Genomic DNA, 27181 nt, shown 5'->3' on the forward strand with positions numbered 1-27181 from the left:
GATCCCCCAATAAATAAATTCAAGGGTTGAACTAAAATGTTTGCCTGTTCCGCTTGGGCATGAACAAATGAGGATTCATTCCCGAAGGGGAAATCCTGAACGGTTTGGCAGACTTTTTGACAGGGGTAAATGCTGACGTCACCCATAACCACCGCTGGGATGAAAATATAGACTCTGAAATGAGTTCTGAGGAGCACATCTTACATTTTTTAAGTGTTATACTCATAGAGGCAATAATATCAGAGTGGGCAGACTGACTATTTGGGTTGCAGATGTTTAACATCAGAAGATTTGTTTTGTCAGGAAAAGTAAGGAGAACAGCTCCTAGATTAGGGGAGTTTGTCTCCATCTTTTCCATTAAACAGTTCAGAGCCAGTGAGATTAGAATACATAACCCCGGTCCACCCAGAAGATGATGGTATAGAAGGGTGGGTCTCTAATTGTCCATGTTTCTTGCAAGGCCAGTATGTTATATTCCCTGATGAAATCTAGCCAATTCTAGTCACTGACCTTCTCCTCAAGTACAGCAACACAAAACTAAGGTGATCAGCGGCATCAGCTCCTGCAAGAGGAGAATCAATTCTCTCTTCCTCAAAGACATTTGCAGCATTACAACTAATAGCAGATAGTCAGTTAACCCCCTCAAGTTGGCTCTCATTATAACCATGAGACACCTGGATCCAGGCAGCAGCAGAGTCTAATCCCACACCGTATAACAATTGTCGGGCTAACCTTTCCGGACAGCTAGCAGTACCTTACCAGTACCCTAGAGCAGAAGTGATTTGTGGCAGCTGTGCGCATGACATTCTGATTTCTCAGGGAAATCTCAGTGGAACAGATTTTTCCCTTTTCTCTCAGTTACATTTGTCTCACACATCCAAAGACAAACAGAAGCAGGACTTGGTTCAATGAATTTTATTAATCAACTTCATTCTAGATAAAAAAACAGCATGTCCTGCAAGAATTAGGATAATGAAACATAATAATAGCAGTGCAGTGACAGAGAAAGTGAAACATAAGAAAAGTCCCACCATAGTGTCACAATGCTAAGTGTTAGAATTCCTACCTACCCCAATAAGTTTCTATACTAGAGCCCAGGAATGTTAGTCCTAATCCGCCCTTCAGGACCTCTGGGAAGTCACCATCCCCCATACCTGAATATGGTAGTAGCAAAGAGAGCTGTTGGTCTACTGGGAGTCTTCTCCCATGTACGCCTTAAAGCTGTTTAGTCTCAGCAGACAGCTGCAATGAAGCAAACAGTATGAAGTGGCACTTTGTGACTGGACTTTACCCCTAACGTATATGGGCCAAAGAGGTGTTTTATAATAAAATATCTAGGGGCATATTTATACTTTTTTTGCTCTGCATTTGCATCATTTTTTATGTACATTTGGCGCAAACCTAACTCCATATTTATATTTTCACGTTAAACACGTCTAATGTCAAAATATAGAAGTTTGCACCATTTTTTGGATGAGTGAACTTACCTTGTGTCAATGAGATGCAAGGTAGGCATTCCCATCTAAAAAACTGTGCTATCTCCATAGCCCCATATTTATCCCCCATGCTAAAATGACTCATGGTTGGGAGGAGGTGCTAAATAATGGTGCTAAGCTTGCTTAGCACCATTATTTAATGTCTGGGTCAGACTAGGCGGTAGGGGACCTTTGGACCCATGTCCACGGTTAATCACCATGGAATGGGTCCACAGGTGCCCTCCCCAAGCTTCAGGAACACCCCCACCAGAGGGACACTGGAGGATGGGGGACCCTATCCCAGGTAAGTCCAGGTAAGTATTTTTTTCTATATTTGTTTGCCATTCGGGGCCCTAACTTGGGACCACCCTGCATGGCACAGGGTGCAATGGCCATGCCATGGGGACACTCGTCCCCTGTGCTGGCCATTGGGGTGGTGGGCATGACTCCTGTCTTTCCTAAGACAGGAGTGATGTTTTTGGTGGTTGGGCGCCAGAAAATGGTGCTAGTCTGGTCAGAGGCATGTTTTTGCCTGTAACCAGGCTAGTGTAATTTTCTAATGCACACCCCCTTCCTTCCCTACTGCCACCCCCACCCGGCTAGCTTCTCTTTTTAAGACGCTAGCCCAAGTTTAGTGCCGGCTTGCACCACTCAATAAATGCGGCACCTGGCTGGCGTTGTGAAATGACGTCCGCCAGTGCTAAACTTTTTCCTGCAAAACGGCGTTAGCGCTGTTTTGCAGCAAAAAGTATAAATGCAGGCCCTCATGTTATAAGAAAACTGCCTTAATATAAAAACATGCACGTTTCCAAGAATTGAAAGTGAATATGATGTTCTACTTTGTACCAACAAGTGTACAGCCTGGAGCAAGAACAGAGTGAAGATGTCATGCTAAAAAATGAAAAAATATCCTAAGCAGGACAAACAACAGATAAAAGAATAAAAACATCACTGCAAAATTAGGCTTCTTCTAAAATAATAAAATTAATTATTTTATAGGCTAAAGGGCACAATCTGCACATCTATGGCTAAAATAACATGTCCATAAAATGATGCTAAAAAAACCTAACAACAAAGGCCCTCATTATGACCCTGGCGGTGAGTGATAAAGTGGCGGTAATACTGCCAACAAGCTGGCGGTAAGTACCGCCAAATGATGACCATGGCGGTGATAACTCCCATAGACAGCCAATGTACCACACCAACCGCTGCGGCAGAAACAACAGTCACCACGGTGGTAGCCGTCAACAGCCAGGTGGGAGACAAAGTACCTCCCACCATATGAAGACACTGCAAACCTCCATCTTTTCCGGGGAGGTACCAACGCCAACAACTGGTTGTGGTAGCAGTGTTAGCCTGACAGCTTCCACTGGTGCAGAGTGCCTTGTTCCCTCCTGTCCATGGGTCATGGATCCCTTACCCTTCTCGGCAGGGGTGGATGGGCTCTTCCCCTCTCTGCCTGGTGGTGCAGGCTCCTTCACCTTCTTCACAGCTGGTGCAGGCTCCTTTCCATTCTTCACAGCTGGTTCAGGCCCCTTCCCCTTCTTCACAGCTGGTTCAGGCCCCTTCCCCTTCTTCACAGCTGGTGCAGGACTCTTCCCTTTCTCCCTAGTGGTGCTGGCTCCTTCCCTTTCTGTGATGTAGGTCTGGTATCCTTAAAACCACGAGTAGGTGGTGCTATCACTGTCACCATGGACTGTATGGCTGATGTGCAGAGCTGTGTCCTTGGTGCCCTGCCCATACTTGCAGGACAGATGGAGAGGGTTAGGGAAGAGGTCAATTTGGGAAAGGAAAAGCTTTTTAGGGATGATGGGGCGGGAGGAGAGAGGAGTAATGGGAGTGGAGGATGAGGGAGTGGTTGTTGGAGGTGTATGTCTGCTGTATTTGGGTGCACGGGCTGTATGCTGATGTGAGGTAGATGGCTGTTGGGTGTCTGAGTGCTTGCGTTTGTGTCCTTTAGGAGGTGGGGGACAGACACAGTGGGAGAGGACACAAGGGACGCGTGTATGGTTGTTGCGGAGGTGTCTGCCAGTGAGGTGTGTGTTCTGCTTGGGGTGGTGATGCTGATAGTGGATGTAGATGTAGTCCATGCAGGTGTGAGTGTGGATGTGACTGGGAGGGAGGTGGAGGAGGAGGAGGAGGAGGAGAGGGAGACAGTGGAGGCAGTGGATGTTGTTGTGTCTGCAACTATATGGTATTTGTGTGAGTGCTTGTGGGATGAAGTGTGGTGCTTGTGTTTGCCTTTGCCACTCTTGTGTGTTGCCTTCTGTGCATGATTGTCTGTATGTGTGCCTGGGATGGGTTGGGGTTGAGGAGAATGGGACTGGGAAGTGGTAGTTGGAGGGGGGACAGTAGAAACAGGGACAATGGCTGCCATCAGAGAGGAGGTCAGAGCCTGAATCGATCTCTGTTGGGCCACCAATCCACTGTGGATGCCCTCCAGGAATGCACTGCATTGCTATATCTGGGATGCCAGCCCCTGGATGGCATTCACAATGGTTGACTGCCCTACGGAGATGGATCTCAGGAGGTCAATAGCCTCCTCACTCAGGGCAGCAGGGCTCATTGGTGCAGGGCCTGAGGTGCCTGAGGCGAAGGAGATGCCCACCCTCCTGGGTGAGCAGGTATGGGCAACTCGCTGAGGGGCTACTGGGTGAGCAGATCTAATATGAGGGGTGGAGGCTGTCCTTGCAGCTGGGGTGGTCACAGAGGTGTCCGCCACCACCAGGGAGCTCTCATTGGAGGAGATATCAGAGTCTGTGTTGTCCCCTCCAGTCTCTGCCATGGTGCTCCCCTCGCCCTCCTTCCCACTGGTTCCTTCAGCGTCGGTGGACTCTGCCTCCAGGGTCATGTGGGATGCATCCCCCTCTGTCACCGGTGCCCCTGCTCCTCCGCCTGATGATGCTAATGCACACAAGGACAGGATGACAAAACAAGAAAGGGGGGAGACAAAAGATACACTGGGTCATTGACTGCACCAACACCACCGTTGGCATACACAGCACCCTCACACACAGAGAACAGGCCTACGCACTATGAATTGCACTACCAGTGATATGGCTAGTCACCAAGGCATGATGAGGAGCACAAATTGTCAACTGCAGCATTACTGGGACCCATGCAGCCCTGCCTAGAAGTGACTACTAACAAGCTAGGTTACCTGTATTTGTCATGCAACTATTACCCTTCAGATGATCCACGCTGCAATTTCTGGCCTGGCCTTAGGGGCACCAACTAACACTCAACCACCACTCAGATACCACTCCACCAGCCAAAATTTTTAATGATACCCACGGTACTCACCCCCTTGTGGCTGCTGTGATTCCCTCAACCGCCCTTCCAGCTCAGGGTAGGCCACTGCCAGTATGCTGGCCATCGGGGGTCAGGGTCCGACGAGCACCCCTTCCTCGATGGGAGGCCAACCCCAGCTGGGACTCCGCGGTCTTCCGTGCCCAGCGTTTCAGGTCCTCCCACCGTTTCCAACAGTGGGTGCTCCACCTTCCATAGACCCCCAGTGTCGGCATCTCCCTGGTGATGGCACGCCATATTCCCTTCTTTTGTAGGGTGCTGACCTGCAATAGCAATAAAGACAGAAAAAAACCATTAAACTAACAGTCCAGGCTGTCACACACATGGCCCACCATAACCCTTTCCATCACCATTGGCACACACATTGCCCAGCGCCCGACATGTACACCATCAACAGATAATCACCCCCTTACACAACGCCTTCACACACATCCCCATGCATCCATGCCTCATGCATCGTGCCCACAGTGTACTCACCTGTACAGCAGTCCGTACTGGGGCAGGACCCCATCCACCAGTCACTCCAACTCCTCCGAAGTGAAGAATGGGACCCTTTCCCCAGTCACACGGGCCATGGTAGGTAACTGACACTACTCACAGCAGCACATGCAGGGTAGGTCTTCTCCTGTGGAAGGTCAGGAAACAAGTGAGGAATGATTTGGAAAATGGCGGTCATGTCCACGGCGGTGTACACCATCACCACCGGCGTACATCCCCATTGGCCACTTTACTCCATAGGGCCCAATATTAGCCAATGAGGAATTGCACAGCGGTTCACGACCGCCTACCGATACGACGCTCAATGTCGGCGGAATTACCTCACTTCCACCTGTCCCTCCACACAGGACAGACGGTTGCCATTTCAGGGAGGGGGGCAGGCCTCTCGATAATTGCTGCGTCACGGGATAAATAGGCACATACTTTGAAAATTACACTGTCCCACTACATATATGCACAGTGTGGACTGCTGTTGTGGTATAGTTGTTCCAATTGTGACAGCCTACTCACTCTTGTGTCCCTTAGATACCTACCGCTGTGGATGAATAGGAGATGGAGACATAACCCGGTGTACAGACCCCTGGTGGACTTAGCAACACTGGAGGACAAGCACATTATTCTCACCTATAGACTGGACAGGGCCACAATCACAGAGCTGTGTGTCCAGTTGGAGCCTGACCTGATCTCAGCTATCCGACATCCCACTGGGATCCCCCCTCTTGTCGAGGTTCTATCAGTGCTCCATTTCCTGGCAACAGGTTCTTTCCAAGTAACAGTGGGCTTGGCAGCAGGAATGTCACAACTCATGTTCTCAGTGGGCCGCAAGAGTCTTGTCTGCCCTAGTAAAACACATGTGCAGCTACATTGCTTTCCCACAGGTGGAAGATTTATCCACTGTGAAGGCTGGATTCTATGCAAGGGGACATATTCCCAGTATTATTGGTGCTACTGACGGAACACATATTGTGTTTGTCCCCCCGGCAGAATGAACAGGTGTACAGGAATCATAAGAGTTTCCACTCCATGAATGTGCAGATGGTGGACCAGTACATCTCCCATGTCCATTTTAAATATCCTAGGTCGGTGCATGATGCCTTTGTGCTGAGGAATAGCAGCATCCCAAATGTGATGGCCCAACTACAGAGGCACCGGGTGTTGCTTATAGGTGAGCCTCGGTCCCTACCCAGTGTATGTTAGAGTATGCCTCTGCTGTTAACCTAATAGGTTATTGTGAGGCTAAATGTTGTCCCTCAATACTTGCAGGTGAGTCTGGCTAACCAAGCTTATTGTGGTTTGCTGACCCCTGTGAGGAATGCCAGGACAAAGGCTGAAGAACGTTATAATGAGGGACATGGGCGAACCAGAAGGTTCATTGAGAGGACCTTTGGCCTCCTGAAGGCCAGGTTCAAGTGCCTCCATCTGACTGGTGGATCCCTATGCAACTCACCCGAGAAGGTCTGTCAGATAGTAGTGGCATGCTGCATGTTGCACAACCTGGCCCCCAGACGCTATGTACCTTTTCTGCAGGAGGAAGAAACTGGAGATGCCCCTGTGGCAGCAGTGGACCCTGAGGACAGTGAGGATGAGGAGGCAAAGGATGAGGATGTGGACAACAGAACATAAGTGATCCGTCAGTACTTCCAATGACACACAGGTGAGACAGTACAACATCACATTTGTATGACTATTGCTGTATTCTGTGTGGCAGTGGCATGCTGGCATTACCCACTTGTTACCTATACTTACGTATGGACTATCATTTTACAGATGTTGGTGATATGACAACAATGTCCTGATGTGATCACTACAGCCAGCAACAGGTCTTTCTATGCTCTCACTATGTACAGTTAATTTGCAATGGATGTAGCTGTTTCAATCAATGCAAATTTTGAACACATGAAATAATAGTAGGGTGATGATGGAGGAAAGTCCAGGGTATTGTTCCAGTATCATTGTAGCACAGGTGCAGTGTCCAAAAGGCCATAGGAAGGGGAGCAATGGCAGTTCAAAGTGGACAAAGTGACTGAGTGGGGCACAAGGGGGACAATCATGAGAGTCTCATTTCCTGGCAGTGGTCTTGGCAAGTGTCTCTGGCTTCTGTCTGGTTCGCAGGGAACGTTTGCGAGGTGGTTCACCTTTTGCAGGAGGAGGGGATGCTGGTGGCCTGTGGGCCCTGTGGTGGGGCCTCCTGGCGACTAGCGGCAGTGGAAGTGGAGGGCTGTTCAGTTGACTGGCTAGTGGTAGGGGCCCGCTGCTGTGCTGTTGCCTCCCTCATGATGTTAGCCATGTGTGCCAGCACCGCTGCTATAGAGATCAGGGTATTGTTAATGGCTTGCAAGTCCTCCCTGATCCCCTGATACTGTCCTTCCTGCAGCCGCCTGTTCTCCTTACCGTTGTCTAGGATCTGGCCCATAGTATCCTGGGAATGTTGGTAGGCTCCCAGGATCTCAGAGAGTGCCTCCTGGAGAGTCGGTTCCCTGCTCCTGTCGTGCCCCTGGCGCACAGCACTCCTCCCAGTTTCCCTGTTTGCCTGTGGTCCTGTCCCCTGAACGGTGTGCCCACTGCCACTGACCCCAAGTCCCTGATTGTCTTGGGTATGAGGTGTGGCCTGGGGTCCCTGTGCAGGTGGGCACACTGCTGATTGACATGTCTTGGGGACAGAGGTTTGGGTACGATGGGTGGGTGCTGTGGTGTTGGTTCCCGATGGGGGAGGCTCTGTGGTGGCCTCTGATTGTGCTTGGGTGACTGGCTGTCAGTGGTCCCTGATGGGGCAGGTAGGTCCTCCAGATCCAGAAATCCAGAGTTACTGTCATCCCTAGCTTTCCCTCTATGGGTGGTGTTGCCCTGACAGCTTTTGCTTGTGTAAGGTGATGTAGTGTGGTTATGTTAGTTTCCCTATGCTGTGCATGCTTTAGTGATGGGTGTCCATGCAGGGCTGGGAGGGGTGTCCGTGCATTGGTATGGCATGCAGGGCTTGGCATTGGGGTTAGTCAGATGTGTAGGTATAGTGTGTGGGATGGAGTGGAGTGATGGGAGTGAGGGTGTGGGTGTGAGATGACATGCAGGTATTAGGGGGGGGGGGTGATAGGTAGTAAATTTGGACTTACCATAGTCCAGTCCTCCGGCAACTCCAGCAAGTCCCTCAGGATGCAGTATTGCTAGTACCTGCTCCTCCCAGATTGTGAGCTGTGGGGGAGGAGGTGGCGGTGCCTTGCTGCAATGGAATGTACCTTCCCCTGAAGATCGTTCCACCTCTTCCTGATGTCATCCCTTGTTCTTGGGTGCTGTCCCATGGCATTGACCCTGTCCACGATTCTCTGCCATAGCTCCATCTTCCTTGCTATAGATTTATGCTGTGCCTGTGCTCCAAAGAGCTGTGGCTGTACCCTGACAATGTCCTCCACCATGACCCTTAATTCCTCCTCAGTGAAACGGGGGTGCCTTTGTGGTGCCATGGGTGTTGTGTGATGTGTGTGGTGAGGGTGTGTTGGGTAATGTGGTGGGGTGTGTGATGTGGAGTGCGTGAGGGGTGTATGGGTGTAAGTGGTGTGTGTGTCTAGTTGTCTCTGTGCTCTTCTTCTCAGTCTTCTGGTTGCAATTGTTGTTCGTAAGGGGTTGTGGGTAATGTGGGTGTGTGTTTTATAGTGGTGTGGGTGTGTTGGTGTGGTGTGTATATGGGTGTCAGGTGTGTGTCTTTAGTATTGGCCAATGTAGTGTTGTTTTGTATGTGGGTGTCCATTCTGAGCACTACGGTATGTACCGCCAATCGTGTACTGCTGTTGAATGTCCGCCATGGTGATTCGTGGGTCATAATGTGATGGTCATTGTTTTGTTGGCGTAATGGTATGGGTTTTGGGGGCCGGCACGTTATCACTGACCTTTGGTCTGGCAGATTTGTGTATGTGGCTGTATTCTGTCGGTTTGGTGTGTGTGTCATAATATGGTGAACGAATATCCGCCACCGCAGCGATATGTTGGCGCCTTCAGCGTGGCAGGAAGCGGGATTTACCACTAGTGTCATAATGAGTGCCAAAGTGTGTTAAAAGCATAAAACCTTTTAGAGAGGAAGAGGGGCTGACAATTGCCTTAGTAGGCTTGAGGTGAGGCCTGTACTACCCATGACTCAGCAAAAGTGGACTGTGTCTAGGAATACTCTGATTAAAATTATGCAGATTGCCATGTCTGTAAAATAAAACCCAATGGCTGCACCACAACGCTCACAGTTGAATGTTCCTTGCTCTAAAAAGAGGCAAACATTCTACCTGCAGGCCAACTATTGCTGAAATTGATCACTATGCAATTGCCATAAAGATTTTTAGGGCCATGCCCCACTGCATTGTGCACACCATGTTGATTTGGGCAAAAATGCTAACATGCCCTTGTTGTCAGTCAGTGTGTCACCCTGTTTGCGAGCTGGTGCTAATATTCACTGGTCTTTAACTTGAGTGGGGGTACCTTTACCAAGACAAACACTTAGGGTGTGCAATCAGGTGAAAGATCCAATATGACAGCACTAGGCAAATCTGTGCATGTTGACCCCCTTGAATGATCTTTGCTTAAAGTGTGTGGGACAGGTATTGTGCATGTGAGGAGTGTGTATCATTCTTTGTTATGGCCAGAGCGTTAACAGGTATATCATTATTCTCTCTGCCAATGTTCCCAGAACCCAAGCAATGGACAATGGTATCTCTAGGTGAAGGGGGAGCAGGAGTCACATGACTGTTCCCTATGACATAGTTACCCCATGATGTTGAAACAGGGATAGGAAGGCTAGGTGGGCAGGCAGGCTCTTCTAGGTAATGAACCAAATGATTACAAGCCTGACATATGGAGGATTTCTCTATTAAGCTATTTTTGAGTTCCAGAAAACAAGTCCACTTCATACTCAAAGGATAAATAGCATCCTTTACAATATTACATTTGTTTCTCAGACTGTTAGCAATAGCTTTAATATCGGGCAAACATTTAGGTGCCAAAATAGACATTGCGTGCAGTGTCATTTCTCTGTCCAGGCCAGTTCACGGGGCATGACAGTTAGAAGTGACTACAGAGGTAGAATTGGTGGATTGAATAGCCATTGACACTTTCAGATATGACCACTCATTTGTGGGGGTTAGCTGTATGGCATCCAGGACAGAAGAAGACAAAGCCCCTACCTCCCCAGCAACTTGTGAATTTGTCAAGAAAGAACTAATAGCCCCTGGGCAGACACCAGTCGCCTTCCCTTTATAAAATTGAGTTATCTTGGATTTTGAGGCCCTGAGTGCCTGCGCTGCTTGCAAAGTTCTCCTTTTATTAAAGATGTCCTCCACCTCCACTATCAAATTCTCAATATTCTGTAATGCGTGTCTGGGCAGACTTGGGTTCCTTTCCAGCACCCAGGGGATGATCTGATGCCTTTCTCTTCCCCATAATAAAAAGCTGAATCAAAATAATGTTTAATAAGGGCAACATTTTGCTATGTCAAGAGGTGGAATCCTACTCTGTTAAAACACAATTTAAAAACAAAAAAAGCAAAGGGGGCTTTTTGGGACTAGGGCGTAGAGAAAGAAAAATAGAACAGTCTTACCAATGCTCACCAAACATTGTCCACCTTTTCCTTAAAGGAAAATGGGATGCATTTCAAACAAAACAATGTTTTTTGTTTTCATTTATTTCAGAGGACGCAGTAGTCTGTAGGACCACTTCCTGCTCTGAAAAAATATTTTAGCTTCACAAATTGGTTACCCCCAATATGAAATTGGTGGTAACTGTGATTGTTTTGCAACCGCATTTACTGTTGCAAAACAATCTTACATACCACTGTGACTCGTTCTTCGGAAAGGACGCCCTTGGCACAACCCTTCTGAATAGCGACTCACAAATCTATTTTGCGATTCGGTAAATAGATTACTGAAACGCAAAACAAGGTTTGCACATACTTAAATGCTTTTTTCATGTCACAAGTGGCCTGATTTTGTGAATCGGGCCATTTGCGACAAGAAAGTAGCTATGTACATCTGCCCCCTGTTCTGTGAACAATGTGACCCGCGCTTCAATACCGCCGATGGAGCTCTCGCTGTAGGCGCTGTGAGCGCTGTGAGGGCCATAGCCGCCATGAGGCGTGAAGGGGAGAGAGAAAACAAATAGTTCGCCCATGCTGTAGTAAATAGACAATTGTGTAATTATTCATGTAACAGGGTCAGTCTGCAAGCTAGTAACAAAACCGCTTCAAAGCGGGACAAACGTAAAGTGCTTACTAGTGACATCGCAAAAGTTTTGAAAGGCAAGCCCACAAACGAGTGAAAATGATGGGCGTGAGATGGGCGTGGTTAAAGGCCCACAGATAGATAACAGCAGATCAGAAAGCACTTGCGCGCTTGACCTAATAAAGCTACAACCCACCACACACATAAGTTTTGAAAAAGGATTTACTAGTTTGGTTTATAGTAACATACAGTATTCCAAGTGAGGAAGGACATAAAAATGAAACCACATTTTATCACAAGACTCGGAGGCTCATGATATGCATCACTCTCTTCTTACTGATCATTATCAACAGCACTTTTAAAAAACTACAAATCCCACAATCCAGTAGCCCCAATAGAAAGCGACATAAATACATAGAGTATAAACAGATACCATTAAATCAAGGCATCCTCTTTTCTTACTGATTTGAGATACGTTTCTTCTGTGTGGTTCTGGAAAAGGGAGTTGTACTTACATTTATAAGCATTCTGTGTTGCTGTTATTGCTGTTTGCCTTGAGTACATGGTTTCAAGAAAAATAGTTCATTTGTGCTTGTTAGATGCAAGAATACATCTATTTCATGGGCTCTGGGCATGTTTATTCCATTTGTCTTTCCTCCCGGTGGTGTCTTTCTGGGAAAGTCAGGCCGTTTGAAGCCTTTAATTACTTTCCCTGCAGGACGCATTAAATAAATAAAGAGGCCTCAAAGGCTCCAGAGATGCCTGGCAGATGATACATTCTATCAGCTTTTGGGCACAGTGTATTTCAGTTCAGAGCGCGGTCACACTTGAATGGTAATTTCTGATTTGTACCAGTTTCAGCGTTTGCACCAGTTTCAGTGCTTAGGCTTTGTTCTCTTATTTCTTAACTTTACTTTTTAATCAATGCATTTGTGTATGGTTATACTTTGTAAAACAATATAGTATATTTCTTCTGTGTGCATGATTGCACATGTTTATGTAAATGTCTCTGACAAAATGTACAATTTGAATGACATCTAAGGGATTTTGTTTAAACTTTAAAAAAGGAAAAAGGCAGATGGATTCCTAAATCTATTTTGAATTGGTTCTGGTGGGATTCAATTCTCTGAGGGTTTATTGGGCTATGAAGTAAATGTGAAACGTAATGATGGTGGGGACAGCCATGAAGGCATGGCAGAGATTGATGAGGAGGTTTTCAAAGGGAACTTCAGGGAGTTCATAGATAATTCGTTCTTGAGTTCTGTCACCAAGCTGTGTCTTCCACTTTTGAAACTGTTGTCTCTCGGAGACAGAGGGCACCTCCCAGCGGCCTCAGAGGATGGTGTCCCAGCACTCTCTCAATATTGGGTATGAGCTCTGTATGCACACCTTAAGGGCCCTGGTCCCCTTGCTGCCCTCCACACAGCTCTTTCCACTGTCTGCGGGGTCTCGTAAGGGCTCAACCAAGTTGCATCATAAATCAGGGGCAGACCGCCATCACTTTCCCTGCACCAGATGGACTGACATGGGGGACAGGCTTCTACCTCCCACTACAGCATCCCGCATCATCCTGAGGGTCCTGTGGGCCCAAAAACGCCTGCACTTTGCTACCTACATCAACTGGTCACCTCCTTGGATGTTGTTTCTTCCTGGGACCTCATTATGTCAACAGCCAGAACTAAGACAGAGAGCTCCCGCAAAGACATGATCATCAAACACGCCAGGCCCTCGGGCAATGGCAAGCCCCTGGCTCAAGTCATAGACCACCAAGGGGGCATTGAAGAGGGCGAGGGCCCGGTGACGCAGACCTTTCTGGAGGCCCCTTTCACATCCCTCTGTGATGACTTGCAGGTAGAAAAAAGGGACCTCTTGGCCGACCTGCATAAGGTCTGGATGAAATCGGCGATAGGGTCTCAGCTACTAAAGACCGTGAAACGACCAGAGAAGAGGAAGTTGATCGGTTACAGCAGGAGGTCCTGCGCCTGAGGGAGCAACATGTTGAGCTTTATGCCCAGGCTGAAGACTTAGAAAATCACTCATGGAGGAACAATGTGTGGATCAGGAAGGACCCAACACACGCAGAGGGCTCAAATCTCTAGGAGTATATCAGGATGTTTTTCTGGCAGATCTTAGGAGACCTGCAGGACACAGACCTCAAGCTTGACTGAGTGCATCATGTGGGCTTCTCGAGACCGGAGGAAGCTCCTCTGGCTGATATGCTGGTGTGTGTTCATGATTTCCAAAATGAAAGAACTTATCATCTGCGAAGCATGAGAGACTCACCCAGTGCATTTTAGAGGACACACACCTATGTTATAACAAGATTTATCAGTGGTCACCTACAAAAAAACAACTTGGTTTCCACCCTGTCACCACTCATCTAGGCAAACCTGAAGTAACATAGTCCTGGGGCCACTTTTTCCCCTTGACGGAAAGCTACTGCAACTCCGATCGCTTAAGGAAGCTAGTAAACTCCTTGACTTTTCAGAACCTGCCACTCTCGATGCTTCGGATAGAGCCCCAGACTCCCAAAAACACAAGACATTCCGTTGGCTAGAGGTCTACTTCAGCTACTAAGCCAGACCCACCTCAATGGCTAGGGAGAGACAAGCAATGTTTCAGTCTCTATCGGGGACAACTGACCACTGGGAGGAACCCTGATGCTGAGACTTAATCTGTATCTTGCTTTAAGCTCCATGGGCAGGTGGGTGGCTAAAGGGCAGGGGTGAGAGATAAATGGTCACCCCAGGTGTGATGCCTTTTCAGCCCCCCTCTCGGCGGACAGGACCACCTTCTCTCTTTGGTCAGGCAGATGGCGTAGGTTTTTCACATGTTGTTTCTTTCAGGTTGTTTTCTTTACTTCCTTGTTGTTTGGGTTGTTATTGCTTCTTACAGCACAGCAGTACAACCCCATGCCTGGGAAGACCTGGCATTAGGCATCATCACCCACCTCTCTATTCAATAAGGATGCACCCTATGCTGTTCAGGCCTCGGGGTTCTCCCTACATCTCTCTGCCCAGTAACCCTGGATATCAAAGTCACACGCCTTAATGTTAGGGGCCTCAACAACCCTACAAAGAGGAAAGCGATACTTTCCCTATTAGAATGCTCTGGTAGCGATATATGCTTACTCCAAGAAACCCATCTTCTACTCAAAGACGCACCCCGTATGTGCTCTCATTGGTTCCCCGGCTGCTGTTGTCTACCAACTGTACTAAAAAGGGGGGGGGTAGCCATTTTATTTTCAGGGCAGTTTAAGGGCAACATACTCGCTAAGGTGACCAAGATTCGAGGGTGCTTCCTTGTGTGCCAGCGCCAGCTGGGAACATTTCATTTCACCCTAGCAAACAGGTATGCCCCCAATGACCAGCAAGAACCAATCATCCTAAATGCCCTTACTCTGCTCTTTCAAACCCCGGACATGGCTATCCTGATTGCAGACGACCTAAACGTGGTCATGTACATCAATCTGGACCTCGTAGACGCTCTCAGCCCCCGAGCACCAGAGACTTTACCATTGTTCTGCTGCACACAAAAGGTATGCCCAGATTGATCACTTCCTGGCAACCCCAGCCATGCAGGCCCTTATTGTATACTCTGATATAGTTCCTACATCATTATCAGACCATGCACCCTTATACCTCACCTTCCACACTAAGGGCCTCATTCTGACCTTGGCGGGCGGCGGAGGCCGCCCGCCAAAGTCCCGCCGTCAGCTTACCGTTCCGCGGTCGAAAGACCGCGGCGGTAATTCTGACTTTCCCGCTGGGCTGGCGGGCGGTCGCCTTCAGGCCGCCCGCCAGCCCAGCGGGAAAGAGGCTTCCACGATGAAGCCGGCTCGGAATCGAGCCGGCGGAGTGGAAGCTGTGCGACGGGTGCAGTTGCACCCGTCGCGTATTTCACTGTCTGCGCAGCAGACAGTGAAATACATTTAGGGGCCCTCTTACGGGGGCCCCTGCAATGCCCATGCCAGTGGCATGGGCACTGCAGGGGCCCCCAGGGGCCCCGCGACCCCCCCTACCGCCATCCGGATCCCGGCGGTCGGACCGCCGGGATCTGGATGGCGGTAGGGGGGGTCGGAATCCCCTCGGCGGCGCAGCAAGCTGCGCCGCCGTGGAGGATTCAATGGGGCGGCGGTACACTGGCGGGAGCCCGCCAGTGGTGCCGGTCCGACCGCGGCTTTACCGCCGCGGTCGGAATCCCCATTGGAGCACCGCCGGCCTGTCGGCGGTGCTCCCGCGGTCCTCCGCCCTGGCGGTCTTTGACCGCCAGGGTCAGAATGACCGCCTAAATCCCTGCCATTCTTTAGTTCACGCTGGCACTTAAGAGACACACTACTACAGTGCCCCTCGACAGTCACATCTATCCACAAGACCATAGTTGGCTATTTAGAAGTTAACAACAATGGACAGACTGTGCTATCCTCCCTTTGGGAGGCACTGAAATTCATTGTCAGAGGGGAATTTATCAATATATCTGCTTCTGAAAACCAGTGTCGTAAGGAGAAGCAGGCAACACTGGAGCTGAAAGTTCTAGAATTTGAGGCTATCCACACGCACACATGGGTCCTGTGGATCTGGACAGAACTTGAGAGAATTCGCTCATCTCTCAAGTGATTCAATCTTGACAGGGGTGAGTATGCACTTACTTGAGTGAAACATACAATTTATCTCAGAAACAACCGCCTTGGAAGAATGCTTGCTCATTGCCTACAGGCCAAGATACACTCTGGGTCCATCCGGGTTATCCATCCCACTCCCACCACTGAGGTACACTCAGATATACAGATCACAGACGTTTTTCATAATTTTTACAAGACAATCTATGCAGCACAGATGGGTCCTCTAATGAACCTCTCTGAATACCTGGAGTCCCACCCCTTGATTTCGCTACCTCCACAGTCACAAACTCCCTGGATAAACCAATTCAAATTGACAAAGTGGTCTCAGCCATTACCCGCCTTAGGCTTATGAAATCCCCTGGACCTGATGGTTTTTCACCCAGATTTGACAAAACCTTCTGTCATGAGGTGGCCCCTATCCTCACTCGGTTATTCAATTCCTTTGCGTCCCCTGGAACCCTCCCGGGTTCCATGCTGGAGGCCTCCACATCGGTCATCCCTAAACCCGGCAAGGATCCTGCTCTCTGTGGGTCCTATAAATCCATATCCTTGCTTAACGTGGATGCTAAATTGTTCACCAGTATATTGGCCCACTGCTCAAACCTGCTCATACCAGGACTGATCTCCCTGGACCAGGCATGATTAATACCAATGCGCCAAGGCGGGGACAACACTAGGTGACTTTACCATCTGATTGACAAAATCCTGAGGTCCCACAAAAAAACTCTTCTCCTTTCTCTTGACGCAGAGAAGGCTTTTGATAGTGTGCATTGGCATTACTTACTCAAAACTCTGGAGCACTGTGGCTTTGGTACCCGGTTTTTGGAGTGAATCAAGAGCATATGTAGCACCCCTAGGGCTGCAGTTCGGGTCAATGAGATCAGCTCACTACCTTTCCCAGTGGGTCGGGGGACGTGCCAGGGATGCCAGTTCCACCCCTCCTCTTCGCTCTGTTTATGGAGTCCTAGCTGTTTATGCAGGCCCACCAGATATCTCTGGCATCACGTTTGATGGTAAACAACACCTGATCAGCCTCTATGCAGATAGCATAATCTTTGCTGTCACAGAGCCCTTGACTACTGTTCCCGCCCTGGCGGCAGAGCTGCAACTGTTTGGAACCCTCTCAGGTTTCAAAGTAAATATGCAAAAACCACAGATTCTCAACCTCTCGGTTACGACCGAGACTGCGGCCTCCTTCTGGAATCATTTCCCATTCAAATGGGCTACTTCCCACATCCCGAACCTCAGGATTCAATTCGCTAATATGATCTCCCAGACCATACTCAAACTATAGCAACCTGGCCAAACATATAAAGGTGGACATAAACAACTGGGAATGACTGGGACTTTCCTGGCTAGGCAGGATAGCAGCTGTCAAAATGACCACACTACTGCGCATTCTTTACCTATTTCAGGTGCTGCCCTTGTCCCCGCCACCACAAGCCCTCCACTCCCTAAAGGCTGACATGAACAGATTTATCTGGGAAAAGAAGAAATTGCACCTCCATAGGCAGCTCCTTTATCTGCAGCTGTGCCCTGCCTCCTGAGATACCATTAGCCACGGTAATTGTGATTTCTGGTGGAATGGAGCAGGACAAGAAGCACAGAGCCTGGGGTGTTTACTCCTCTCCTGTAACAAATGCTATCTTAAAAGTATAGGATGCTGTGGTGGTAAAGGCAGGCCTGACAAACTTCCCCTCCCCATTGATGCCCATTCTTGAGAATCTGGAGTTTATTCCTGGGTTACAACCAGATGGGTTGAGACAATGGCTACAAACAGACAGGGTGCTTATTGGACTATCAAGGAATAATCCCTTATGAGCAGCTCAAAAATGAGTATACACTGGAGGAAGCGGATCGAATGCAGTACTTACAAGTCTGCCACTGGGTGCTTCACACTCCGATGCACCCGCATGCGAAAAGGTCTTTGATGCACTTTGAAAAATGGCTTGTCAAGAAAGATGGCAATCAACAACTGGTCTCTGAGCTGTACTCCATTCTTAGCAGATTAGATCTTATCACACACTCCCCAGGGCAAGCACGGTGGGAGAAAGAGATTGGCTGGCCTCTTTCTGATAAGGAGTGGGTGGATATTTACCACAGAGCACAGCAAGCAGCACACAATATATCAAGTGGAGACAGAATATAAAATTGTGTCTTACTGGTACTTCACTCCATCCAGGCTTGGCGTCTGGAGTACAGGGTGCTCGATGGCATGTTGGAGGGGTTGCAGGGGAACTGGGACACTACTCTCTCTACTTTTGCACTGCCCCAAACTTAAGCGCTTTTGGTACCTGGTGCTAGACAACATTGACAGGTCATTTGAAACCACTGTCCCCAGGTTCCCGGCCTATACAATTTTAGAGCTCACCAACCCACTGACGTCCCCCCTCTTTTCACAGCAACACCATGGCACTGGCTCTTAGTGTGGCACACCAGGAGATACTCGCACTCTGGGCTACTGAGAAAATTCCCCATTTCACAAGGTGGCTGCACAAACTATGGTACATCCTGGGTATGGAGAAGTTGTCCAAAAACTAGATGATTATCCATTGGACTAGGCCCCTTTCATACGTATATTATCCACTAAATGTTACAAAGTGACTTGCCTATTTACTTGAAACTCCTTTGCCTGCTTCGCACTCCAGACTGCTGGGTGACCCGACTGATTTTCTGTACACCTGGAGGAGTGACCTCACACAAGACTGACCACACTGCTTGACAGCACCACACACTAGCAGGAGGAATTGGGAGATGGGGGATGGTTTTGGGGATTGTATTGCTTATGTTAGTTTTATGACTTACTGAAGCAGCTGACCTTCCCACCACTATATATTTTTTTTTGTGCAAGATTAGCGACTGGCCCTTGTGGTTGTAGGCCTTCAGCTGTGTTTTCTTATGCATTTTCACTAAAAGAACAGAATTGATCCATGATAGTGGTGTCTCTGCTATTGGCAAATCATTGCCTCTGATTTATTGAGTAGTTCCACAGCGGGCAACAAAATGCTGAAAACCTTTCACCTGGTGCTGCGTGATGACGATGATTTTGGTGGTAGTTCAACTCTGCAAGGAATGTCTGAACAAGTGTCTATTTTGTTCAACCCATATCTGGGTAATGATGGAGGCAATTTCAAGAGGCCTTATATGACATTGATGACCTGTGTCTTGATGATCCTTTATGATCTAAATTATAATGATGAGGGATATGATGAATATGATGTATCTAATACACCTGAGAAACCTAAAGTAAATATATACCAGGAAGTCATTTTATATTCTGAAAGGAATCTTATGTTTGACCCCACTTTACTGCAGCACAATGGTTTTCTTCTTCATTAATTGAGGGCTATATTAAATCTAGAAAACAAACATCAATGGACTGTGCCTCAGGGGCAAGCATGAGAACAGAGTGCCCTAGGCCTACAGTCTCAAACAAGATAGCTCTAACCTCTAACACAGATGCTGGAATAGTCAAATTTGTTGGTTAAAGTGGGAAAGACCCAAGAAAAGGTGCTCAACGAACACATGGACATCTTTTCAAGTTCATTATTATGTGTGCAGCTGAACAAGCCAAGTCCACAGTCAAAGTGCTGGACCATTATGTGGTGTCCAGATGGGCTCAAAGGACATTGGCCTCTTTTTTGAGGGGGGAAAAGGGCTTCTCTTAAGAACCCGATACTTCTTCAAATACCCAAGGGCCCTTGTTTGGTTATGATTTTATAAGGGAATGGGACATTACATCCAAGTGTTTTCCTCCCATGATAAGGCATATGTATTGGTAATGAAAGTCTTTGGGTGTGTTTCCCCGAGGATGAGTGGATTTCAGGGTTGGTTAGCTGGCCAACTACTCCCCTTTCAAATCCTACTACTATAACTGCCCGTTCAAGTACACCAAGCCTGTGTTCTTTCTCAAGAAAAGAAGGCACAGCTGTTGTAGATTCAGATACTCTCACGTTCAATCAAGGGGGTTAGAATGCAAAGATTGTGCTCTCTTTATTTGGCAAACACTAGGGGACAGTTGGCACTTTAGTAACAGAATGGAAAAATATTTCCACAGATCTGTGGGATTTTTAGACTGTAAGGGGTTTTCAGATTGATTTAATTGCAGTACCCCCTCAGGCCAGGTGTGTAAATCCAATATTTTTTCCACAAGAAGGGGAAACTCTGATAACTGCATAAGTCAGAGACCTGCTGTTAAAAAGGGCAATGTTTTGTATAAACGAAAACCTGTGATATATCTGTGATAAATCCTTTTGTGTTACATCACCACTTCAGAATAGAAACAGTGGTTTGTTTGAGGGGCATGTAGCTGATGGGAGATTGTATGGCATGCTTGGATCTGAAGAATGCTTAAAAGTCCCTATATTCCAGGGTCATTGGAAGTTTGTCCTTTTTCTTTGGCAGGGAAATCTATACAGCTTCAGGTCCCTTCCATCTGCCCTATCTCCAGCCTCTTGGTGTTTCACCAAGTGGCAGAAATTGGTTTTGGTCTTTCTGATATCCCAAAGTCTAGGAATTATTGTGTCCCTGGACAACATGATTTTATTCGATCACAAGCAGAGTCTGTCCATGGAGCAGGTTCAGATGGCAGTCAATCTTATTCAGAGACTGAGGTTCATTGTGAACGTAGAGAAATTAGACATTACTCCTTCCCAAAGGATGGACTTTTGGGGGTTTCTGGTGGACTCAGAAAAGGGTATGATGATGTTACCAGACGCCAAGATGAAAAAGATCAGGAAAAAGTTAAGATTAGGGGTGGGTGGAACTTGTGGAATTGCGGCATGCCAGAGTGCGCTGCTGTTTAAGTTGGTTTTGCTACCGCTCATGTAGATTTTCTACTTGAGTAGCAGCTTTTCCAATGTGAATGGTCACGACCACCCATGACCACCTGAGGTGGGAAAATCTTGCTGGGTGCCCTCTGAGCAACAAAAAATAACGCTAGGGGATGCCAATTCTTACTCACTAACTTACCGTTGGTGAGCCGCGCGTGAGAAAAAACACAGCACATGTGTAATGCGGAGTGGCCAAAACTCTGCAAACTCCAATGGCAAAGCACAATTTTTCACCCATTCCTAGTTAAGATCAGTATCGCTACAGACTCACATTTCCATCAGGCAAAGATCGTGGGTCTGTTGGAATCTTAAATTCATGCAATATTTATAAGACCTTTTCAATACAGGCCCTGCAACAGCTAAAAATAAGACATCTTCCAAAACGCCTTCAATATTTTCAATAAGTTCTATTGGGTGAGGAGGCTAAAGTGTCTTGGTGGATTGCTCACATTGATGCATGAAAAGGCCAAACAATGTTTCCCTCTTCCACAGATCTTGTTTTAAAATCAGATGCAAGTCTAGGGGCATGGGATGCAAAGTGTACCACCTTCTGGACTGGAGGAAGATGGTCCAGTCATCAATTATAGATCTGTTTGCATCAAGACTTACAACTCAGCGGAACAGACTTTTTCAGCTGGAGACCAGACCTGGAGGCCTTGGCCAAGCACATTCTCCTTTAAGATTGATTAGGTTTGGTGCAATACGCATTTAAACCTTTTGTCTTGGTAGCAAGGACTTTGCCAAAATACACAGACAGAAGGTGAGAGTAAGGGCTGTGACCTCACCCCTACCCCCATTTGGTAGAGTCAACTTTTGTTTCCCTCTCTGTTGGAACTCTCTGTGGACTGTCAGGTTCAACTGGCAGTCTTCAAAGAGATATGGAGGAGCTTGTAGGGCAAGCATATGCGTTAGTACATCGAAAAAGGCTAGACTTAGTAGCTTGGTACCTTTCTTGATGTTTGCACATGTGCCAGGACTTTTGGATAAGGCTTCAGGTTGCATCAAAGTCAGTGGGTTTAATGAGTCTATGAATTTCTGGGTTCGAGCTAGGCTGAAGAACATTTTAAAGTATGCAAACTGGTCTAGGATTTACACCTTTAAAACCTTTTACTGTAAACTTATGAGCTTTCCCGAGATTTCTCTAACAGACAAAGACTTTCAGAATTTGAAGTTGCTCAAACAATAATGACAAAATCCTAACCTTTAGGAGCAGTGGACCAATAAGATAAGACTGAACACCTTTAGCTCCATGTAAACTTCACTAACCAAATGTAGGGTTTTTAGTGCATTTACAGCTCCTACATCCCTAAGTAAGTCCTTTGTCTTCATTTATGCTGAAACTTTTATTTAGACAGCTACTTTGTATCCAAACAGCTCCCCTAGACAATTCAAGAGTTTATAAATATACCCAAGAAGGTGATATATATTTATAATGCAAACCTAGCCAAAAGGCAGCAGAGTACAAAGTACAAAGTCATAATCAAAGATGCAATCAACGAATGATTGAAGAGGTAGCTAGGTTCTGGGACAGACAAAGACTGTTACTGTATTGTGGTGTTTTTTAACACTTGTAACAGGGTTGTGCTGTTCCTGATAGATACAGGGGTGTTGTTCCAAATATTGGGACCATAGACGGGGACGTCCTACTACCTCGTTTTGATTTTTATCATTTCTATGCCTCCCATCTCAAATGCACATTTTATATTACAAGTGGCAGCATGTTTTCTTTCCTCCTTCTTATTATTTTGTGGCTTATGCTTGCAATAAGAAATAAACACTGCACTAGCTTTCCAAGGCCAGAACCATTGTCTTCGCCAAAGCTCCTTCAGTGATAACTTTACTATTAAATAGGAAATTATGTAGCTATTTATAACTACAGTATGTTTACAATGAATGTGTACTGATGCTTGAGTATATAAAATATTTCAATTTCTTTACTGAAGTTCACGGGTGCATCGGTTTCTTCCAAGTAGGGAACCTGGCAACGAAATGCAGTGGAAGCAGCGCCAAGCAGTTACATCTAGGCCCGTCATGCACATGGTGATGCTTTCACAATCGTTTACCACGTGAAAGCAGAATCTGAGGGTTTTGGTTCGCCTTTGTTCATTGTGAAATTCCAATATCCCAGCAGCAGTGTGTGAGACAAGAAAGAACTGATAAAACACTAGGGATAGATTCTGAATGTTGTTGCTGTACCATCGTACCCATCAGTGCTCCAGCTGGACACTTTCAAAATCGATGTCCGTGAACTCTAGCTTTCGCAATCATTTGTTTACAAGGACAAAGCAACTACGAACGTGTTCACAGCTATTGATTCCACGCGATGCACCGAGTTCGGGTTCATAAACGCTTCATGCATGCTTTGCATAATCTTAAAATCTGCATTTTACAGTAGAAGGAATAGTCGATGAATGAATGTACAATTAACTGTGTGGTGCCGCTGACACAGTGCTGCTCCTCCGGGATTCCACTATAAAAATAGGAAGCGAGAAAAACCTCAAAGAGAGCCTCCAGTATTTACACAGATGTCCACAGCAGTATGTTAACCTTTGACTCTCAAAGTATGCCAGCTGGGGTTGGAACTGTTAGGAATCCAAAGCACCATTAACCACCCTGCTGGAATTTCCTATTCTGCTTTTTTTGTGCTGCGAATCTAGGAAGCAACAAGAATCTGATGCTTCGTTCACGTACAATAATGTATATTGAATAATGCAGGTTTGCACACATACCGCCCCTATTCAAGACTTACCTCATGACAGCCTGTTTCCTTCTCACTGGCAGATGTTTGTATAAGTCCAGCCTTTTTACAAACAGACACATATTCTTCTTCGCACCTTCGAACGTTCCAGTGTCCGTCCTAGTTAAACAATTAAAATAAATTAAAACCAAAGTGTACCTTTGCGAGTCAAGTTAATTCGATCTGAGGAAGCATTCCAAATATTTCACTGAAAAGAATAAAAATATTGCCAATTTTCTTATGAGCAACACATATTGCTACTGACATGAAAGAAATAAGTTGAACCTGCCGATTGATTATGAATATAAGACATTGTTAATACACTGGTCACTTGCGTGGCTGGTAGAGGCTGCTGCCTTTAAAAGAGCCTTGTAAAAATGAATATAAGAATCAGAGTGGCATATGAAGTTACAACGCCTTGAACTGGACTGTCCCCGATTATAGAATTTTAGGGTTAGAGAGCGTAGCATATATATATAATCTATATTAACATGAAGGGGGTCATTCTGACCCTGGCGGCCAGCGGATTGCTGGCGGGAACACCGCCAACAGGCTGGCGGTGTCCCGGCAGCAAGTATGACCGTGGCGGAAAAGCCACGGCCATACCGCCGGCCCCTCCATTTTCCCGCCAGGCTTCCGCCTGGTGGGCATAATCCCCAGGGCATCGGTGCAAGCACCGCTGCCCTGGGGATTATGAGTCCCCGACCGCCAGCCTGTCCATGGCGGTAGACACTGCCATTGAAAAGCTGGTGGTAAGGGGCCGCACGGGGCCCCTGCACTGCCCATGCACTTGGCATGGGCAGTGCAGGGGCCCCCAGGCGTAGCCCCGTCGCGCTTTTCACTGCCCGAATTACAGGCAGTGAAAAGCGTGACGGGTGCTACTGCACCCGCTGCACATCAACATTGCCACCGGCTCGTTTACGAGCCGGCGGCAATGTTGATGTGCCATTTCCGCTGGGCCAGCGGAAATGTCGGAATAGGGAGGCATGAATACCGCCGGCAATGGCAGTATTCTATCTCCCCCGGCCTCGGCGGTCTTGAAAAAAGACCGCCGAGGTCGGAATGACCCCCGAAATGTTTATGAATTAATGTGTGCTTAAAAGTGCCCCTGAAATGTGACCATGGGGAGTGGCCGTCAATGTATACGTAGACTAATAATAATGACTAAAATGTTTATATTATGTTTAAATAAGTTTGTACTAATGATTGCATGATTGAATCTGTGCTGAAATCCTTATAGGCCTTAAGTTATCATGAGCCGAAGCTTAGCTGCCTGGCTCTCATATTAAATGTATTTTCTATTTTGTAGTGTGCTGACTCATAAAAGGACACAACCCTGCATGTTCTTTTTCCTTCAAACTAGAAGACGAATGTAACCATGTTAGATCCGTTCTCACAGCCTTTTTCTTATTTGCAGAATAAATGTTAAAAACCAATTGAAACAGTGTAGATTAATGTAATGTACAAGGTCATTCAAACCGGTGAAGACAATGGAGCTGCTGACCAAAAGATGTGCAAAGAATTACAGAAAGATGAAATCATACCGGACGTGCCACCTCTGAAGACTTCAATTATGGAGACCAATCAAAGACTTGTAAAATAATATGGGGTGAAGAGTTAGGTTACCTAATATATGTTCTGATAGGTTAAAGATAGTGGGGTATAACAAATGTCCAATAGAATTTCGGGGGAATGTACAATGGAAAAGGGATAAAAACCCATGTCACAGGGAGTCATTTAGGTGGGTTAGGGAATGCTATTGATTTTATCCAGAAACTCTGTCACTCTGTTTGGTGACTTGTTGCTTTACTTAAAACCATCCTCACCCTTGGATTTGTCCATGTTACAATTTACCTCCTTATGAGGGAAGTGCCCTTTTGCCCCAGAGCTGAGTTTTGCCTGATGGCAAATTGACTGATGTCCTGAAGACGAAGACAGAACCTGTGTGCTGACCTAAACCTTGGAGGGTAATTATGACAATGCATTTGTGATTTGTCTGTTTGCTTTCCTTTCTAGGTACCAACAGCTTATTTGACAGAGACCTTAGTTATATGTTTTCCAAATTAGTGTTCTAAATTGTTTTGCATGAAGCCCAACATGGGAATGCTAATCAGTGATTAGGACAGGTGTTAACCAAAACTGACACAAATAGACAAACGATCGAGACTATGCTTTGTTGAACTGACGCATTATTGACACTCTGTTGAATTAGATCTAAGTTCACGCCGTGTTATGTTTTGATGTTTGTGATTCTTGCTTTAATTAAATCTTACCAAAGTTGCCATATCGTGACTATGCTATTATGTTTCTTGGTGTTGAGATTAACGCATCTGCTTTTAGACTGTAATTAATAGGGAATAAAACCTATAAAATTCTACTAATCTGGTGTGGTTATTCATGGCTGCAAGGTCATGGTAGAGTCTTGAATTGATTAATGACTTTGACTAAAGTGAAATGTATTGTTGTGATAAATAGTGATGACATTATTGATGCATTGATTGACATATTGATTAGCTATCTCGTCCTACGGTGTCTCTCAACTGGGTCAAAAGATTCATTGGCCTAAAACGAGTCCTGATGTGTAATAAATTATTAAAAAGGGACGCGTTAACAGTTCTGGTAGCAGAGGACGGTTTGCCCCTTTGGGGCCCTAGGACGGAGAATTATTGTTTAGACTGTTTTTCTGAAATAATGTAAATTGGAGGTATGATGTGTTTCTAAATTCACCATGACTTTCCTGGGATCTCGGAGCCTGCCTAAGTGAGTTGGAAATGTTTGCGGCGTAGGATTTGCGCTTGCTCAGCTTATGCCTTTCGCAGGTCAATTGTGAGGTTTCCGTGTATCTAGGCCAGGTAAATGTTGTTTTAGTAGGAGTGGGCATACTCCGCAGTATGAGAGTAGGGAAGTCGGCGTACTTCACATGAGTGTGGCTCTTTGTGATCAAAATTATGCACGTGGTTGGTTGTTCATGTACGGACCCGTCGTGGTCTAAGACTCCGGAGTATATTGACAAGTGTAGGAGACACTTGGGTTTATGTTGTAATTTGTGCAGGTCAATTAGGTCAATCGGGCGTGGTTGACAAGTCGAGATTGAATCAAATTGTATGTGTGAAACCTTCGAAGATTTGGCAAATCCTAAAGTGCACTAGGACGAACCATTGACAAGTCGAGAGTAGGATTTGGGGGTCGAATTCTGCTTGCGGGTGCGGGAACTGAGAAGGAGAGAGTAACGGCCGAGGCTTCAAGTGAATTCTCTGTAAAGTTCTGAAGCGAATGTGTTACCCTTCCTGTAGTAAACCAGCAAATTTGTGCTTTTGTTGTTAAGGTGCTCGCAGTAATTTTTGCATTAGTTTGGTGTGAATCTAGCGAGGGGCGGACGAGCCGCAAGACTTTGTCAGCTGCAGTGTGTAAGTGTGACGTCAGTGGTGCCGCGCTGAGATAGGTTGGTTGTCGAGAGGGGTCGCGCACGGATTGGCTGCCGTCCGTGAGAGGCAATAGGTTGAGAAAGGTGGGTGAAGAGT

General features: G+C 46.8%; 1 protein-coding gene across 1 annotated transcript in view; it reads right to left on the reverse strand.

Moving 5' to 3' along the window:
- Positions 1-27181, reverse strand: part of PLA2R1 (phospholipase A2 receptor 1) — a 1061792-nt gene that overhangs the window by 520755 nt on the left and 513856 nt on the right. Inside the window, exon 9 of the mRNA XM_069224206.1 lies at positions 23673-23780. Within this exon, the coding sequence (XP_069080307.1) occupies positions 23673-23780 (108 nt within the window). The remainder of the gene's footprint in view (positions 1-23672; positions 23781-27181) is intronic.

This window comes from Pleurodeles waltl, chromosome 3_1 (genome assembly GCF_031143425.1).
Source record: "Pleurodeles waltl isolate 20211129_DDA chromosome 3_1, aPleWal1.hap1.20221129, whole genome shotgun sequence".
Taxonomy (NCBI): Eukaryota; Metazoa; Chordata; class Amphibia; order Caudata; family Salamandridae; genus Pleurodeles; species Pleurodeles waltl.